This window comes from Aythya ferina (assembly GCF_964211825.1).
Source record: "Aythya ferina genome assembly, chromosome: 7".
NCBI lineage: Eukaryota > Metazoa > Chordata > Aves > Anseriformes > Anatidae > Aythya > Aythya ferina.
In genome coordinates this window covers 22,657,011-22,677,754 of record NC_140302.1, presented here as the reverse complement: position 1 = coordinate 22,677,754, position 20,744 = coordinate 22,657,011, and the positions used below count along the sequence as shown (strand labels likewise).

At 36.6% G+C, this 20,744-nt stretch overlaps 1 protein-coding gene across 8 annotated transcripts in view; it reads left to right on the top strand.

Moving 5' to 3' along the window:
* ADGRA1 (adhesion G protein-coupled receptor A1) overlaps positions 1–20,744 on the top strand; it is a 284,313-nt gene that overhangs the window by 233,366 nt on the left and 30,203 nt on the right. For all 8 annotated transcript variants that reach the window (XM_084525901.1, XM_084525899.1, XM_084525898.1 and 5 more), the window contains 3 exons: positions 2,986–3,113; positions 4,039–4,162; positions 12,340–12,485. In XM_084525901.1, the coding sequence (XP_084382027.1) occupies positions 2,986–3,113; positions 4,039–4,162; positions 12,340–12,485 (398 nt within the window). The remainder of the gene's footprint in view (positions 1–2,985; positions 3,114–4,038; positions 4,163–12,339; positions 12,486–20,744) is intronic.

The following is a 20,744-nucleotide window of genomic DNA, read 5'->3' as shown; positions in this document are numbered from 1 at the left end:
CATTAATTTCCATCACTAATTTCTATCATGCCTTGTGAGCTACCGTGGTATTTACACCACATAATATTATGAGGGTGAATGAATGATGATGTCTCATTAGACAGTATTTTACTGGTCTTGGAGTTGTACACAGCATTTCCTTTGTAAAGGTAACAGTTTTGTGTGTATTCATTTTCCTGTAGATAATTCCCATTTTTTTTCAGTACTGTCACCATTTCGGTCACTTCCAGAAAATAAACTAAACCTGCCTTATTTAAATCTAACATGCAATTATGCTGCTTTGCATACAGCATCAAAACAAAACAAAATAAAACTGTGTTTTCTGCATGCTCTCTTCCTCGGAGGATTACTCAGGGGAAGTTGACAAATCAATAAGATTTAATTGTCATTAAAAAGCAGACAAGATGAATCTATTGCATATCTGTAATGAAATCAGTACAAAAATCTTTAAAAATATATTCTACATTGGTAATACATGTAACACATTATAATACTCAAAAGTTTTACCACTTAATTGCTGTACAAGATTAGAAAAGAGATAAAAATGAAGATTTAAAAATGGAATTAGATTTAAGTTGCCAGTTGTTCTTGGTTCTTCTGCATGCAAAACGTCTGTATTCCTGTAAAACATATGGCATTTTCTTTTATATAAGTATTAAAACATAGTGATTGGCTGATACTTGCATTTAAACTATATAAAAGATAATTCTTTAGTACACTGACTGATGCCACATGATGCAAAGTAATTTTCATTTGTTGCTAGATAAATGTGTACCTTCAGTGTGTTTCATTCTTCATGATTTTCGTAATTTTTCAGACTCTTCCAGAAGTGTCCAAGATATATATTGACTTAAATAACTTCACTGTTGCAACGGTGTTATAGTGTGGTTTCTTAATACAGAGTGAAGCAAGTATATATCTAAAATTTCAACAAACTATGCTATTAGTATACCAAAACACGATTATATTAGTATACCAAAACATGATTATATTAGTAAGAGTAAACACTTTCAGCAGAGTATTTCTTGTTAAATTGTCCAATATAACAATTGTTAATTGTTAATTAATGGTTAATTAATTGTCAAAAAAAAATGTGGTGAAGAGTTGCAAAAATATTAGGAGACAGTATAAGATTACCTCTGTGACAAGTGACTCTATCACTGACTTTGAGTCCTGGCATACTCAGCAGGGCTCGGAGAGTACTTGTGTATGGGACAAATGACTGAACAAATTTAACTGAGTTCAAACTGAGGGACACACACTAGCTGAGGAAATACTTGAAGAGTACTGTGGTACTCTGTGATAGAAGGCTGTGATGATGATTTGCTATCTAGTTCATGCTATTTGTTCATTTTGATATTCTTGTTTATATATGTTGTAAGCTGCTCTGGTTATGTCTGAAATTAATACACATCTGGTGAAACTGCTACAATCACTCTTTGGAAGTTTAAAGCTGCTACAAAGAAAAATAATGACTACTACAGCATATATTACTTGGGAGGTAAACCAAACTGTGCCTTGTTCCCTAATTTAATAATTGCATGTACTCATGAATGTTAGCTGCTTGTACATGGACAAATTCATATACACAAACGGTGCTGGAAAGCAGCTCTCTGCATGCAAATGTAATTGAAGAGAAAAAAAAAAAAAAAAAAAAAAAGAAAAGTACTAGCATTAACGTCCCAGTATCCAAGAAGAAATTTCACCTCAAGAAAATTATATTTTCTTCCAAGTGTGATGGTTTTGCCCTACTGGGCAGCTAAACTCCACCACAACCTAAAATTGAAATTTCAATTTTGATTTTTTTTTTTTCAAAAAAATTAAAATTAAAAAAAAATCAAATTCAATAAGATTAAAAACCAAACAAATAAATAAAACAGTTTGTCATTATTTTCAGTGTTAGTATTTCCTGGATTGTATTTTAGTAGCTTTTTTGAATATTGCATTTTTCTGTGCTAGGATGTGTGTGTGTTCCTGTGTGCACAGTTCACAGTTAATGGTGTTGCCCATGGAAATTGGCATACAGATAATACTTTGTTTGCACTTGTGTGATAAGTTATGTATATATATTTTTTTTTTTTCCAGAAATGTAGTGCCACAAACAGATGTGGCTTAGTGTATTACAGTGGAAATCTAATGTTTTGTTTAATTCAGACAGTGTGAAGACACTGTTTTCTGTAACAGTCTCCTGCTTTCCATCCATTTCACCTGCAGACTTAGCTCTCTTATTATTTCTTCATTGTGAGATCCAGTACTTTAGAATGGGAAATTAATATGGTTAATTTCACAAAGATATTAATGTTTTTCTTGATTTTTTTTATGAAGAATTTTGTTAGTAGACACTAGCAGGTCCAAAAGAAATACGCAGATCTTTACTTTTCTGTTAATATAGCTGTCAAACTACTTTTGAATTTGTATAGGTAGTAGAGTATTTGCTTCTAAGCATGAAGGTCACTGGGTCAGAAGGGGTGCATCAACTGGGGATGGTATTTGAATATAGGAGCTGCTAAGTCAATACTTTGGATGTAATCTTAGGGCTTTCATTCCTTTGAGTGGTTCTTCTGAAGTTGTCTGTATGCCATTTAGAGACCTTTATGGTAATTTGATATTTTGTATTTAATATCCTGGTAAAATACATGCATAAAGTTCATGTTATCTGAAGGAACAGATATTACTAAAGCCTGCAAGATATAATATTCTGTATACTTTTTCAGTTTTTTTTTGTTTGTTTTGTTTTGTTGTTTTTTTTTTAATTAGGATATGTCTGCTTATACAAAAAGGCTAATTTCTCTTGCAAAGTGTATGCAGATGAGGAAGGAGCAGTCTGATGTCAATGTAAATTCATGAACTGTATCTACATAAAAAGTTCATCATCTTATTTTCCTGCTCTAGAGAGGAAACAGCTAGAAATGACAGGTCATATTGAAATGAAGTCTGAGTTTCACACATGCCTAACAGTGTTAAATCATTTTGCTTTCTCCATAGGATTTTAAGACAGTGCTGTCTTTCCCCCAGTACCCAGGGGAGTTTCTGCACCCTGTGGTATATGCATGTACTGCAGTTATGTTGTTGTGCCTGTTTGCTTCCATTATCACCTACATTGTCCATCACAGGTAAGAATCCAGTTTTAAAGGACTTATGTTAGAGTGATCGGAGTTACATTGAGATACTGCAATTTTTCTAACCCTTACTGAGAAGATAAATGTTGTGAATTGCTGCTGGATGGCAACATTGTCAACATGATTTAGACCAGAGAAGACACCCCCCCATCCCTAACTCCCTTCCCCCACCCCCCCCCAAAAAAAAAAAAAAAGTTATATTAACCTTTACCAAACTTTATCTTTCCTGAGATGTATTTCTAAATGGTCTGTGTATAGTTCTTAAGACTTCTAACTTGACAATTTAATATAAAACCACAGGCACTATCAAAGTTTTGTCTGGCAAATTCTGTTGAAATAGCAAAACAGCAGCACCTAGGACAGCTACACGGGTATTGGTTTGGTTGAAAGATTTGGCTACTGTCATTGGGTAAAAGAAACTTTCTTCAACTTTTAAGTCTTCTTGGTTTTAGAAAACTTGTGTTTTCTTTTATATAAAAGATTTATATAAATGTCATTTTAACTGCATACTTCTGTTAAAGACCATTAGCAATTTAAAAGAGTATTGTACTGTAGAAGCTGCTAAATATTAATTAAGTGAACTTAATGCAATGACTTCTGATCTTCAGCTTCCATTTAATTCTTTAGAGATGTCTTGTTAAACCTGCATATCTGAAGTTATGCAATAAGCCTTTTGCTTTTCTCACTCTTCTTTAGATGCTTGATTTGATGGAGAAACCTTTAAATTAGTAGACCCTTTTTATGTCCCCTATTTTTGACTTCAGTGCTGTATAAATTAGACTGTGTTCTATAAGCATATTGCTGTGTAGGTATTCAGGAATCAGTGAATTTAATTATATCATGTTAAGCATTTTTCCAAAGTATAATTTGCATAGTCGGTATGCTCTTTTTCATTTTTAAATGTTTTTTTTTTCAACAGTACAATCCGAATAAGCAGAAAAGGATGGCACATGCTTCTCAACTTTTGTTTCCATACTGCTCTTACCTTTGCTGTTTTTGCTGGTGGAATCAATCGCATTAAATACCCAATTATATGTCAAGCTGTAAGTATGTGCCTTAATATACTTAATATAATAAGTAATTCTTATTAGATAATTAAAACTTGAAATTGTATCTTTTAACATAATATTGTTAGTTCTTTTTCTTTTCATACTTTGTCTGTGGATTTTAAGTTCTTTAGAATAAGTCTTTTCTAACCTTAATGATAAGTCATTATTATGCCATTTATCTGAGGATGGTGCTGGCATCCCTAAGTGTCTGCTTGGGTAGACTAATATTTATAGCATGATTATGTCTTTTAATTACAGCTCACAGTAAGGAGACGAAGCACAGTACACTTAAGATTTATGGACTATTTCATATCTTTCATAGTTCCATTCTTTCCAGGGGTATAGCATAAAGAGATGCACAGAGCAGGTATGGCTTGTGCTACTGTAAGCATAGGGGCCATTTGGTTTGTTAAACTAAAACAAGTTATTTCTTGGCTCGCAACAATGTCCACACTTTGAATTAAAAAAAAAAAAAAAAAAAAAAAAAAAAAAAAAAAACTTTGTAAAATTTCTATTATTAGAAAAAATCATAGCACTACTCATCTAAGCACTCCTGCTAATTCTCAGCAAGCATACTGAAAACAGTAGCACATAATTAATTGACTTTCTGTATTTGTGTGTAAAAAATCATCTTACAATTTTTACCTGAACACTTTCTGAGATATAAAGTTCAAACTGAATAGTTACAAGGAATAATAAACAGCAAGCTACATATCTTACTCAGAATAATTCCTGTCTAAGAAAAACAAGAAAATAACATAACTAGGAAACTTTTCAGTATAAATTGTTGTGTTATATATTTATGAAATTATAAAGCAATGAATGGTTGTTTCACTATTATTGCTTGATGCAAATATAGACAATACACCTATACTTGTTGCAGTGTAATCTTCAGGCTTTTGTGAAATCATAAATATGATTTATTTTAAAAGTTGATAGAATATTTTGAATCTTCATAATAAGTGAATGAAGAATTTTAAGGCTATTTGTGAAATAATATTTTGTACTTGTGTTATCCTGTCATTTTAAAATTTTAGAAGGTTTTAGATAAATTTGCTTCAGAATGCTGGTCTGAGTTATTACTACAATACTTACTGCATAAGAAGGTAACCTATTTATATGGGGAAGTTAGAGGAAAATGAGATACAAAAGACTAAAGGAAGGAAGTATATTGACTCCAACTTCTGTGCACTATGAAACATAAAATTAATTTTTTAAAAATAGATTATATGTTCCCGTGAGTTCCAGTGATAGACAGCAAACAACTTTCAGTTTAAGAGTTATTACTCTAGTTTTCAGTGAGATGCTCTGGAAAGTTTTTGTGTATACTTGTGCATGACCATCTGTAAACAGCACCAGTAGATCTGTAAGCACTTACAATGTTCTGTTTATAAAGTCTACATATGTACATTACATCATTTTTCATTTAACTGACACAGCTGTCCATGAAATTATTCTGAGATACTTATCTCACAATATCTAGTGAATTGCATTGTAATTAATCTGGGAGTTCTATCAAATTGAAATATCATTTACCATTGTCTTTATCCGCAGTTTGCAAGTGAGGGTAGAAGATGAGTTTGTAGGGCAGCCATGGCCGTGTAATTACACGATCACAAATGACCATCTGTTGTTAGAATCATTGTCTGGTTATTTACTTTGCAGATTGCATGGTAACAATGCAGTGTTAGCAGTAATAATGAAAAATTGATTAAGATAAATGAGTTATTAATAATGTGTTGAGTAATACATAAACTACAGGAGTATCTTCATAAAATGCATTATCAGTGACAACTGTATAGTGCTATGGTACAGGGGCAGCCCTGAGATGCTGAGAAACGTGCATACTTAGGGAAACTGAATGGATCCACATATGCTTTCTAATCAGTTTCATTAAGTTATTTATTGATGTGACATCATGCCACTTAGACATTGTCAGAAGATAAGGTACAGCAAAGATACAGGACACACAAGACACACACCATTCTCTGGTTCCTGGTAGAAATTGATGGAATACGGTAGGGCTGACTGATGCAACAGTCCGAGTAATCTAAGACAAGACTCCTGTAGCTGGCAACACAGGCTGAACAAATGTTTACTACCAGAACATTGTACCCCACCATGGACCTTTTCTTGCCTAATGACATTGACTGTCTTCAAACTTCTGTGAGTACCAGTGCCTGTTTCATCCTGTGGTAACCCTGAGAGGATTACCCTGTGGTTTATCCTTCAGGGTGCCAAAGCTAAGAGAGATCAGATTTCCTAATGGTTTCCTGAGAAACTCACATATTTGAATGCTTCCCATAGTTTGCCTAAGCAGGGGTGGGATGCAAAGTGCTCCTTTTCTTCTGCCCATTGAATATAGAATTTTTTTGAATCACTCAGACCAATGAAAGGTACATCTGTGCAGCTGCTATGAGGTCATGTGTCAGGTCTGAGTTTGTGGAAAAAAGCTGGTATTAGAGTTTAAGAATATATTTATAAAAATATTATTGTTTCAAGCAGCACTAAAATGTTAGTTATATCATGCATGTGACCTCATCAGTGTTGCTCTAGTACAGGTATCTTTCCACCTGTTCAAATTCAAAACACAGCTTCTCCTTGCAGTAATGTAATTTGCACTTTAGGTTTCCTGAGTGCATAAGGGAATCTTCCAAGTGCAAGCATTTTCTGACATAACAGCTGACATGTGGTGCCAAAGCCACTGAACCTCTACCTTTCTAATTGTAATTATTCCTAAAATTTTCACAAAAATTTCACTGCAACATTTTTACCCAAGTGAAGTAGTAGACTGGGTTATTTTTTTTCTTCATAATTAACCAAAAAGGATGGTTTTAAAATTACTTCATTTGGATCACCTTCTCCCTCTATATGATGTGGCCCAGGCTAATTTTAAGTGGCAGGAATTAATACTATAGAAATGGACCAATTTTCTCTGATAGATAGCTGGAAGAATCTTCATATCTCCTTGAAGGCAAAGTAATTGAATTAAAAAATGTATTTTCAGAGATAGTAAGATATTTATCTTTATCTGGAATCTAAAAATCTAAAAACTTACTTTTAAATCTGCATACCAATTTCAGAGAGGATTTTGTATAGACAGTCTCACTCACATATTTGCTATGCAGTCTTTACTTGTGATTTATAAAGAAAACTGATGTTAGAATGCTGGTCTGGAAGAGCTAATTGCTTCACAGATTTCCTGTGTGAATTAGGTTATATCTACAGACTGAGATTACCCACAAATCTGACTCTGAGTGTCACTGAATGCTGGCTGTTCACGTAGAATCCAGAGCTTTGAGTTTATGCCAAAATCATTCATTTGCAAGGCAAAGATTGTGTTAGGAACAGCATAATGAGATGATTCAGAGACACTACACTAGACAGAAAGGTGCTTGAGCCAACTGGTGGAGAATGCAGCCAATCCCTTCTATCTCCCTTGCTTAGGCCCTCAGATTACTATCCTTCAAAGGGCAGGGAAGAAGGCTTATTCCTTTCCTGTAAGGAATGAGATGGAGGCAGACACAACTGTAGCTGGATCACTCTCCACAGTGTGGGAGGCATTGGTTCTGTACCCTCAGTCTGAAAGAGTGAGGGCACCCCCTATTTTCCTGTAAAGCATCATAGCCCTGAGGCTATGGCCATGAGGGGATGAAATGGTTAGTCCCACTACACATGTTGAAGCATGAAGAATAAGTAGGCTTAGGGGCACAAGACTCAGGAGACAGAAAGGTTATTTTAAGGGACAGAATTTTTGATTTTTTTTAATCCTAGTAGACTAGGTAGCATGATCACTTCGTGGCCTACTGATTTAAGAAGTTAAGAGCCACAACTTCGATGGGAGCTCTGGATACATGGATAAAAAAAAATATTATAGAAAGAGGAGAAAAGAGTATTTCTGAGTATGCCATTTAGGGCATCTCAAGAGATATAGAAGTATACTCTATATACAGGATTTTGAGAGGTCTTTAATGCTGCACTGCTTAGCTCTCCCAAAAGAGGAACAGAGCTAATCATATGTTCTAGCAAGAGTATCAGTGGCTAGAAACTTTGCTTGCAGCGACCAGTGACACTGAAAGAGTTTTCATGTTGTGGAGTTAGATGTGCATGATGAAGATTGTACTTCCTGGTCCCTTCCTGGTGAGACCCATCTCATTTTTGGGTCTCAACTTCTTGCTATGAATTTTCTAACCATGAAGTGAGAACGGGTTTGTTCTAAGGCTAAATGCTTTAAGATCACGACATATTTCCACTGGTGTTAGAAACCACAAGGAATTTTTGAAATCCTTCCATTTCACTGAAAAGATTTTATTTTCTTTCTGTGAAGGATTAATTGTTTAATCAGAATGTTAGTGAATATCCATACCTTCCCTTAAATAGAACTGGCTGAGACAGCCTTATTTATCTGAAATATTAAAAATAAAATTAAAAAAAAAAAAATAAGGGGAAAAAATTATGTGTAGGTTAGAGCTGCGTAAGGCAGTGTTTTTGTTTGTTTTTGTTTTGTGCCAGGATGTTTTGCATAAATTTGTATTCTGGTCATTCCCATGGCAATTGCATCGTGTGGAACTTCTAACCTCTGGGGTACTGAAATTTGCTGAAGGAGCACATAAAGACAGCATCTTCTTACTGCAGAAAACTGCAAACTTTTATTCAGTAGGCTGGTGCTTATCCCCAGTTCTAGGAATACAGTCCAGGGAAATGAGAAAATTTTCCCCATAATAACTACTGTTATTAAGCAGATTTAGGTGCAATGCTGGCTTCAATGCATATGTCTTGATAGTTCTTTCTGTATCATTTGGCTTGTGAGTGGAAAGCCTTCTTACAAATAAGCATCATACCTTTAACATATTCAGTCATAACCCCTGTTCTGTAAGCAAAACATAGCCCTTCCCACACAATTTTAGTGAAACTTACATTGCAGTGAAGGTAAGCCCCGCTTATAGCAAAGGTAGGATCATAGAATCATGAGATGGAATGGACCCACACATCCAGCTCCTGGTTCCATGCAGCACCACCCAAAAAATGAAACCATGTCTAAAAAGCGTTGTCTAAACACTTCTCAAACTCCTCCAGGTTCAGTGCTGTGACCACTTCCCTGGGGAACCTGTGCCAGTGCCTGACCAACCTCTCAGCGAAGAACCTTTCCCTAACACCCAGCCTGTACCAGCTCCATATTGTTCCCTCAGGTCCTGTCGCTGTCCCCAGAGAGCAGAGCTCAGCGCTTGCCCCTCCACTCCCCTCGTGAGGAAGCTGCAGCCATCGTGAGGCCTCCCCTAGGCCTCCTCTGCTCTGGGCTGAACAAAACAAGTGCCCTCAGCCGCTCCTCATATGTCTCACCCTCTAGACCATTCACCATATTTGTTGCCCTCTTTGGATGCAAACAGTTTTATGTCCTTATATTGTGGCACCCAAAACCAAACACAGTGCTCAAGGTGATGCCACACCAGAGCAGAGCAGGACAATCACTTTCCTCAGCTGGCTAGCAATGCTGTGCCTGATCCACCTGATCCATAATATGGCTGGCCCATTTAGCTGCCAGGGCACACTCCTGACTCTCATTCAATTTTCATTGACCAGAACCTCCACTTCCCTTTTACAGTTTTAAGTTTATCATCAGATAGTTTTAAGTGAACATTTTGATATTTCATTTGTATCAATTTGTTGGCCTCCTAAGCTTTACAGAGAGAGGCACAAATCCAGTAACAAGTTATACACGGATAAACTCATACCCTGGATCTTTAGTGCAATAAACCTAAGTTTTATGTTTGCTAATGGATCTAAGTGAGAATTTACTGAACAGAAATAACTTTGTCCTGTTCCTTTTCTGTTAACCTTGTTTTGGATGTCATGAACTGTTACCTCGTATTCATAGCATAGGGCTCAGATGTCTACCTAGCTTAAGACAACTAGAAAGAGGTGGTCCCACTGAGGGGGGCAAGAGAGCATAAAGCCACAACCTGTAAGTGCAACAGTGCGGGAAATACATCTCCATGTCATGAGTGCTGTCAGTGTGGAAATAGGGGGAAAGAAGAGTCAGAGGGCTGAGCCCACCACTTTGAAACCGAATTACTGAATTTTCAAGATGATGTGAGACAAGCATTCCTTTTCTAATGATTATTAGTTAATGAGTAAGAACAAAAATTCTAGTCCAGAAAAAATTATTTCCACAAGGAGAAAAGAGTACCCTTTCCTTTGGATTTTAGTATAAAAGCTTGGTGCACACTTCCAAATTCCACGTTTTGTTAAGTGTCCTGTATGTTTTATCTCCATATTGTCACTATTGTCCTTCATATTCATCAGTCATCAGGAGGTCCTGTAACATCAGGATATATCCTCTTTTGCCTTAAGCAAAAAATGCAAGTGGAGAACTTTATTTTGAAAGAAAAAGAGACATACTGCTGAAAAGATATTACAGAAGCTGAACACATTTCTATTTTTTTGTGTTTGCTTGAGTTGTCTATCAGAAGCAACTAAGTTGCTGAAATATAGGCATAGTGTGGAGAAAGGTAGTGTGACTAAGGTGTGGCATAGCAATATTGTCCATTCAGTTCAGTTGTCTCCTGCAAAGTTCAATAAAATTATTTGATTATGCTATTTTAGGAATTTAATTCTCTCAAGAGGCTCACGTTTTCTGAATATATGGCTATATACACTGAATTTCACATGTTGGTGTCTGCTCACACAGAATTCATCCTTGCTGTTCATCTTATCAAGCCTTTGGCATACTTGTATGGAATAATTACAGAATTTATAATAACAGTGCTGTGCTGAAATGAGGAAGAGGTGATGAACCAATTATCTTTTTTTTTTTTTTTCTTTTTTTTTTTTTTTTTCTTTTTTTTTTTCTAGTTTCTTTCTTCTGGTTTCTGCCACCTTCTTTTCACTTTCTCCTCCCCCTTTTCTCCTTCCTGTCTTACTCCTTTGCTCCCCTCAGTTCATAGGGAATATATATTCACTGTGTCCCTACAGAAATGCTGCAAGCTGCACATGAACTAAGTCCAGACAGCACTAGCCACTGAACTGGCAATGTCTGCCAGCTGATGGTACAAAGTTGTCTCGTTCTCTTATTTCCGCTTCTTTTACCTCAAGCGACAACAGCTATGAAGGCTTTATGCTCTCTTGTCTAATGTGTCAGACAAGTCCCAGAGAAAATTACAAAGGGTATTCTGTTGATGATATTTGCTGCAGTGTTCAAGTTTTGTGATATGTTACTAAATATAAACAAAAGTCATGGATTTCTTTTTTCCTTTATCCGTCAGTTATTCTAAGTTGAGCAAAAATGAACACTGGTTCAAATAAATCATTATAATAGATTTGTGTTAGCTTTATTTAGCCAATTCTCTGTATTCCTTAACATTTATGTGGTCTCCAATTATACCAATATTTTACTTGTCACTGCAAAATGTCAGGTTATTGCTTCAAAGGTAACCTCATTTTATATAATCAGATGGAGACTTAGCTGATGTAATAAAGCACTGTAGATTGGATAAAATTCCAATTACTGTTTCCATAGTAATGAATAACAATTACTAACATAACAAAGATGGTAGTATTTTAAAGGTGTCTGTATTTTATTTTACTTTCAATGATAAACACACCAGTTTCTTGGAGACATCGTGATAATAACACTATTGAGAGTTTGCATTTCCTTTTGAGGGATGACACCAAGATCTCTGATTTAGTTTTAAAAATTGTCTGGCCAAGTTTATAAGTTCCTCAAAATATGCCTGCAAGTAATCTGCTTTTTAGGCAACTATCACTGATCCCAGACAAATAATTAGTCAATACAAGAAGTCAACCTTGGCTGTGACACACATAGCTGAGACAGAACTACAACAAGATATCACAATGTATATTGATGAAAAAATTAAAGAAAATATTATAATAGCAAGCAAAAATGCTGTCATTATTTTTTAAATTGCATTGTCACAATAAGCTAACAAAGTTTGCAAAACAAACCACATTTTGCATCACTTTAAATCCAGGTATAAAAAATTGTAATTAATCATGTTCTTTATAAATGTCTTTACAGTCTTGATTTCATAACATACCATTTGGTTTTACAGATATCTATTAATTAACAGTTTCTGCCTGCTTTTTTTTAAAGTGTTTTCCTTCTCTGGTTAGAAATACTTATTAACTTGCTTAACTATCTGCTCTTGTTTTAGGTTGGCATAGTACTGCATTATTCTACTCTATCTACTATGCTATGGATTGGAGTAACTGCAAGGAATATTTATAAGCAAGTCACAAAGAAACCTCAGTCATGCCAAAACAGTGACCAACCTTCTTATCCAAAGCAACCACTACTCAGGTATAGAATATTACATATAATATTTTTCTAAGTAGTCCTTAAGCATGTAAATTTTTAACACTTTTATTTCTGTATACTCTATAGACTATAAATATAATCCATAAAGAACTGAGTCGTTTAGAGTACATAAAAATCTGAATATTTATCGTGTGCTAGTAGTTAACTATACCCAGGAGATATGCAGAACTGGTATTGGCTATGTTTAGATACCTCTGTCTCAACAGGAACAATTCAAGTGTTCTTGTTTAGTTTCCTATGGATAGGGGAAAAAATAATAATAAAAGGCTTGCTTCTGGGTTAAGGCATTATTTAATCATCAAAACTACTCTATAACAATGTTCTCTTTACCCTTATCCTTTGTTATAAATCTTGCCCACACTTGTATTGATTGCCTAGTAACCTGATAGCAACCTTCCTCATTCCACACCAGAGATCTAATGCTATTACTGGAGAGACTGGAAGTCTGGACTCCTTGTCAGCCTTCTAGATAGAACACACTAAGATGTCTCTGACAGTGTAGCAATTGTAACGCAGCATCTTGAATGTAAGACTAACTGCTCCCATCATGCAGCAAGAATGTTAACTGGGTGCCTAGTTTCAAGCCAAAATTGTACGGGGGGGCGCGGCGGAACACTAAGATTTTCTACCACAGGTGTGAGAAGAGGGATTTGCCTTTTTTGACTTCAGCTATCAAAAAGTCAGGTGTTGTGTTGGTAAAAGTTATATATAGTGTCCCTGTATAGATTTTAGAGGGAGACTAAGAGGAACTTCCAGAGAGCAATTCCTTGCAACTGTCTTGTATGTTTGTGCGAAGACAGGATGAGTTATCATACAGAAGTATCTCTCTTTCCCCTTAGGTCACGGAAAAAACAGACAATTTAGTCTAAAGACATCATTTTTATATACTGACAAACAAGAAGTATTCATTCTACTCTTTATGGCTTTGCTGAAAAATCCAGATTAGTGTATTCTTTTAAACACAGTCTAGCTATTTTATTTTGAACACAAAATTTTTATTAAGCAGTCCTTATAATGGCTGTGTGAAGTTGTCACAACTTGTTAAAAGGCTATGGGAATATGAATGAGCTTTTCTGTTCAGACTCTACTGAGTGAAATCTGTATTAATACGATTAGTTCCCTGATTTTTAAATATATTCTTTCAGGGAGAAGAAATTACATAAAGTTCACATATTTTTTTTTATAGTCAAGAGAAGAGCTATATTGAATATTAGATATGTTAGGTACAAGCTAAAGGAAATACTTTCACAGAGAGTGCCCGACTTTGCTAATCCATGATTTACTATGCCATTCTTCACAGATGAGAACTTCACTCTTCCAGCCCATGGTAAAATGAATAATTGCCAATTTTCAAATGCTGCCATGTGGCTATTAAGGTAGAAAATTGTTTCAGGTTACATATATACAACATAGTGTATGTTCTTCAAATTCAAATCTTGTTCAAGCTGGAAAACAACAGGCATTCAAGTTCCAGAAAATATTATTCTAATTAGAATCCGTATATCAGTCATGTTGAGGTTCTCAGCCAGTGAAAATAAATAATAGATATTTTTAGTTTAGTAACAGAAGTGATAAACCTACTTTTAGCTGTAGAAGAACATGAATATAATTGTTTAATAACTAAGTAAAATGATTCCAGAGTTATTTTCACACTCTGGGCACCATATGTCCTAGAGACACAGCCACTGGAATGTATAATATGATTTTTTAATGGTTAGTACTAGCTTCAAAGTAGTGAGGATCAATTTTATTTCATGTAGAAAATGGGCATTGTATATGGAAAATTATAAATTGCTTTAAGCAAGAAAATGCCAAACTAAATAATTAGTAATTATTGTTCTTTTAGACCTATAATGATTATTTTTTATGGCCATTTCAACTTTACTGGTTTTAATAAAATTTAAATCAGAATTATTCTGTATCATAATATTTCCATAAAATCCATTTAAGATACTTACATTTCAGTGTAGTCATTTATAGGAAATATTTTAACCAGACTGTTCTTGTATCTATAAGCTGATGCCAGCTTTCTACCTATTGTGTCTTGGGTACATAAGAGATAACATCACAGTTTGTCTGGGTATGGGGTGTGTGTGGTAATTTCTGTCTCCATCATCACCAGTAGATAGCTAAGCAATATTAAGTTTATTCAAATGAAGAATGAGTTAGGCTCTTTTGCGTATCAGGACCAACACTGCTAGAAAGAATATAATGCAGTCTGCAAGTAACTTTAAAGGAAGAGGTGGTTTGTCAGTAATCTGTGTCTACAGAACTAGTTTGGCTTGTATTCAGTTTTTGTTGAACATTTAAAAAAAAGTGTTCAGCAGGTTTTGCTGAACACATATGAATGTGTTTGGCAAGAACTGCGCACTTTGCTGTTCTCCTTCAGTCCCTTCTGGTAATGAATATATATGATAGACGGGGTTTCCAGTTCATGTATGATTATTTTTTTTTATTCTTTGTGTATGCACTTGCTATATGAAACATAAGGATATTTTTTTGTGAGTCAGTAAATTGAAACTACTGCCAAAAATCAACACATAAATCTATGATATGGAATTTACCAAGAAATCGTAAAAATGCTCACACCACATTTTTTTCAAGGAGCTTGATCCACTCTAAAATGTAGCTGAAATACTGAAAATAAATACCAAAATATCTAAAGCGGATATTTGTACCTTTTAGTAGAAAACAATTTGCTTGTAGCAATTGATTCTGTTTCCCTGCCATGTTATTATTATATTATATATATTGTTATATATATGTTATATATTATATTAATTTACTGAAGTATGATAAATTATGTAGACTTGATCTTTTCCAGCTAGTTTTTCTTGAAAAGAAAATATGTATCCTGTTATGTAAAATACTGGTTCCCTATTATTTTTCTCTGTTTTGAGATCCAGTAATTAAACTGGAAGTCCTTTTACAGCATAGTTTTACTGAAACTTGTTATCCATGACAATATAATTTTGAATATTGCCTCTTTTTATACATTAATCATATAATATATGATATATCATATATGTTACACATCATACATTATATATCATGTCATGTATAATATATAAAAATATATATTATATATTAATTATAGAGATAAAACTGTCAGGACATACCACTTTGACTGAAAACAACTGTAACAATTCTGACATTTTTCACTAAATGTGTCTGGACGCTAATGAGATGGATCAAATTAATGCATCATTGAATTTTGTGTATTTAAATACTGAACCCTGGCACTTCAGCAGATAATGAAATCACTTCTTGTAAAATATACTCTTCAGTATTCTTAATAGAAATAAGTAATTCTGTCTGTTCATCCTCTGTGGACGTTTGTGAAACCTGGCGTTGTTTCGGCTTTTGACTAATCTGAAGTCATATTTTGCTAGCAAAGGGGCATGCAAGATTCAGCTTTTTGTATACCTGTGGTGTACAAAACTACTTGTCAACCCAAGCTGAGGTACAGGTAGCATTATTTTTTATACCTGATATTCATTCATTTTTCATGTGATAACTTAAGTGCATACAGCTTAGAATTACAGACCAGGTAGAAAATGTTTCTTTAAGGTATTCTATTAAAATCATTCCTTTCCAGAAAGAGAACAAAATTAGACTACTATCATTGTAAATACTGAGCACAATTGCACTATAAACATTTAAGAAGCTGCAGATGGGCCAGATATTGGTGTTAAGGAGACAGATAATTAAGTTACCTTTAATTTCATATTTGTGTACAAATATATCTCCTAATTTCCTCCATCTTCTTTTATTCAGTGAACATCCTGCAAGGTTACTAATAGAGCAAACCTCAGATTATAGAGAATCCTATATCTGTCATGAAAAGAAAACCATCCAATATACATAAATAAGTCTACTGAATCGTAAAATGGATAACAAGTTATGTTACTGTCTCTGCTGAACTTCATCTTGTTTATTGTGTAATGTATCTTGATACACTTTTTGAAAGGTTTTTACTATCGCTGTGGGGCTTAGGGGGAAAATATCTTTTTCAGGGCCTTAGAAAAATTGTATATATACCATTAGTAACAATTTATGAATGGATTGTGTGTTCTTCCTTTTGTATTCAGATTTGCTAGTCCTAGTACTATGGCTCTTAAAAAATAACATAAAGAATTTTTAGGATATCATAACTCAAGCAATTTACATCAGTTTTCACAAGCACACTCAGAGCACCTACAGTCAGTATCACTGGCTTCAATTTGATTTTCTTCATTGATTTTAACTATATTTTTTTAAGTTAAGAATAATTTTTTAGAATAATAATTAAAAAAGCTGTTTGCGTATTTCATATCTTTTGAAATGTCTTAATGGTATTATAGAAACTGTCTTTTAACTTGCACAAACAGTAGACCTAGTCTACAATGTCACCTAGAAGGTAACAGCAAACAGGGGTCTTCCTTGTGGGTTATGTGTAGCAATGACAAACAGCCTACGACCTGATCACATGCATGTGCAAGCGTGATAATGCTCTATTTACATCCTCCTCCTCTCTCCTACAAATGTAGCAACAGCTCTTCAGAGTCATTCCCTGGTTCGTTATCTCAGCTACCCAAGCATTTATCAGTAGTATCCAGCTAAACAGTAGCTAAGTATATTTGTCTGTGACATTGACTTCTGTTAAATTCTTTCACAGCAAAAAGCGGAAAACATTCTGAACTTTCACATCCAGAAAAAATTATCTCCTTTGATTTCTGTTAACAAATCCAGTGATGAGCCTCTTGTCTCTGGCAGTGGGAAGGTTTTACAGACTTTTGCATGGCACCACAATGGTTATGGCATCTGCTGAGTGTTTTTCTTATAACAACCCTGCTTGTCTTAGGATGAACACTTAGGTGCTTGGTCTGGATTCTGACAAGGTAGAAACCAACTCATGGGCCTACTAAATGGATCTACTAGAGCTTGGCTGGAAGTGGTGTGACTTTCATCACAATTTGATGATATGGCAATTTTTACTGAATAAGTTACCGATAGAGTAGGCTTTTTCCTGAACTTGAGTTGCATACTACAATACTAATTACGTCACTGAAAATTGGTGTGTGATGTTTTGGCACTGTAACAGAGGTACTAACAGTACTCCAGCAATGAAGACCAAAGACATATTCACTCTTTTAAGAGTGATTATATCCTTTACCAAATAAAACCCCTATGATAAAAATAACTGATGATTTCTAATATTCCCAAGGTTACAAGTGTCTTCAACAGGTAATACTCTCTGAGGGTCTAGGAAATTTCCCTTATCAGTTATAACCAGTTGGCTATAATTTATTGCAGCATAATCACATCAGTGTAACAGGGAATCAAAATTTGACCATGATAACAAATTCTCTGTTGAATGTCAAGTTTTCCAAATATATCATGTCATCTTCTTGGCCATGTTCTTTTCTAGATCTTGAGTGTGAATCATAAGTGACTAAATTTACATTCTGACAGACACAGACATTAGTTGTACCCTTGACACCAATAGCTCTGAAATGCAGTTAAGTTCTAGTGCATTTTTCATTAGCACTGGCTCTCGTGAATTCATGTCTTCTGGTGTCAAATAATGATTGAGGATGAGAGAGAGGGGTCAGATGAAAAGCATCCACTACAATCTATTGTGTTCTTCTATATGTTGTGCCCTTAAATATTAGTTCCTCTACTCTTCATCCATGGATGTTGATTCTTCCTTCCTACAGTGAACATACCAAGCCTCCTCCATAAAGTTTAAACTTAAGCTTGATTATCCCAATGATTATGAGCCTTTTTCTTAACAACTCTCTGTAGTTTGTAAATGCTGAAACAAATGGAAGATGACAGAGGACAGAATTCTCAGAGCCCCTGAGATCTCTGTACTATTTGCTGTTAAAATAGCCACAGTTCTGTCATTGAAGGGTATGTGAAAGTGATGCCCCTCACTCACACACAAACGCCGTGAATAGAGTTTTCACTGTTTGGGTGAATCATTGTACAGCAAGCTAGCAGTCACTAAAATATCTGCTGTGCCATGCTCATGGAAATTGGCTGTACTTTAAATACCTTATTGAATCCCTTGCTTAGAGGAAAGAATATTTTGTGGGCTGAGTCAGTCATTAGGAAGTGTAACATCTCTGATGTTATCATCAGTGCCTTTTATTTTAATTATTGGAAGTTAATACTAGAAAGTTGATTTTTTTTCCAATGTATATTTTTAGGTCACTTTCAAATTGTGCTGTAATTAGTTTGATTCATTCCTGAACAATGGAAGTTTTTTCTATCCTCATGAGTTTGGAAGGCTGCTTATAGCCTCAACACCACAAGCTCTTAAAAATAACAAATCTGTGGTCCTTTCTTTCTTGTTTCAGTATTTATCATATTTTGCAGGACAGAGAAAGGTCATACTGCTGAAATACTTTATTTTTTTTTTTTTTTTTCACTTGATGAAAATGGCCACTTGCCGAGGTGATCAGCTCCGGGGCAGAAGTGTTCTGCAGCAGAGCAGGGGAAAGGACAGACAGGGCTAATTTTTCCAGCACTGAGCCCACTTGAGGGAGCCGCCAGGACCCAGCAGCCCTCGCGAGGGAGGTGAACGAGGCGAGAACGAGGTGGAGGTGGAGGCAGCAGCTCGGCAGAACGGCCTCCTCGGCCGTTCAAAAGCTGCCCCTAGGGAGTGCGAGTGACCAGGATGGGCAAACAGGGCATGGCACGTCAGAAGGGAGTGGTGCGGCAGTTAGCGCAGGCAGGGCAGAGCATTCCCCCCTGCCCATATGAACACCTCCTCTAATGGAGGTCTACCACTATCTCAGCTGCAGTGGTGTACACCAGGCACAGCACACTCTCCAGGAAGTCTGTACACACCCAGACCAACTGCCTGCTCAAAACTGCAGCAGTTCAGGTCTCCAGATGCAGGGAGTGCCTGAGCCTGTTACTACCACCTGCGGGGGACAAAGAGACTGTGTGCGTGAGGTGCAAGCAGGTGGATGACCTGGTCCACCTCGTGGCAGAACTCAAGGAGGAGGTCGAGAGGTTGAGGGATGTCAGGGAGTGTGAGCGGGAGATAGACTTGTGGAACAACTCCCTGCACGGCCTGAAGGGCAGGTATGGGGGTGAGACACCCCAAATGGGGGTGGACCCCCTGCGCTGTTGCTGTTGGGCAGAGGCAGGGGACCTAGGAGTTGAGGAGGAATGGAAACAGGTCCCTGCTTGACATCACAGGTGATGCCCCCCCCACAGGCCCCACCTTCCCAGGTGACCTTACACAACAGGTTTGAGGCCCTGGAGCTTGAGAGACTGGTAGCTGAGGATGAGGTAGTAAGTCTACCCAGGAGGATGCCTAGGGCAAGGAAGTCGACTCCACGCCTCAGGACTGCTTCCACCAGGACAGAAGGAAGGGTGATTGTTGTGGGCGACTCCCTTCTCAGGGGAACAGAGGGACCTATTTGTCGGCCTGACCCTACCCGTAGGGAAGTCTGCTGCCTCCCTGGGGCCAGGGTCAGGGACATTGCCAGAAAGCTTCCCAACCTGGTTCGCCCCTCTGACTATTATCCTCTTTTAATAGTCCAGGCTGGCAGTGATGACACTGAAGAAAGAAGCCTGAAGACCATCAAACGAGACTTTAGGGGACTGGGACAGTTAGTGGATGGAGCGGTAGTAGAGGTGGTGTTTTCTTCCATCCCTACGGTGGCAGGGAGGGGTACAGAGAGGACACGGAGAGCCCACCTGATAAACACGTGGCTCAGAGGCTGGTGCCAACATAGAAATTTTGTTTTTTTTGACCATGGGGCACTTTACTCGGCACCCAGCCTGATGGCCGCAGACGGGTCCCTATCTCTAAGGGGAAAATGGATCTTGGGCCAGGAGCTAGTGGGGCTTATTGAGAGGGCTTTAAACTAGAGAGGGCTTTAAACTAGGTGAGAAGGGGGACAGGGCTGAAACAAGGCTTGTTAGAGCTGTGCCAGGGGTAACAATGGCAAGGCTGGGAGAGAAGGCAATGGCCCAGCTGAAGTGCATCTACACTAATGCACGCAGCATGGGTAACAAACAGGAGGAGCTGGAAGCCATCGTGCGGCAGGCAGGCTATGACTTGGTTGCCATCATGGAAGCGTGGTGGGACCACTCTCATGACTGGAATGCTGCAATGTCTGTCTATAGGCTCTTCAGAAGGGACAGGCAGCATGGAAGGGGTGGTGGTGTGGCTCTCTGTATCAGAGAGAGTTTTGATGTCGTGGAACTTGAGGCTGGGAATGATAAGGTTGAGTTCCT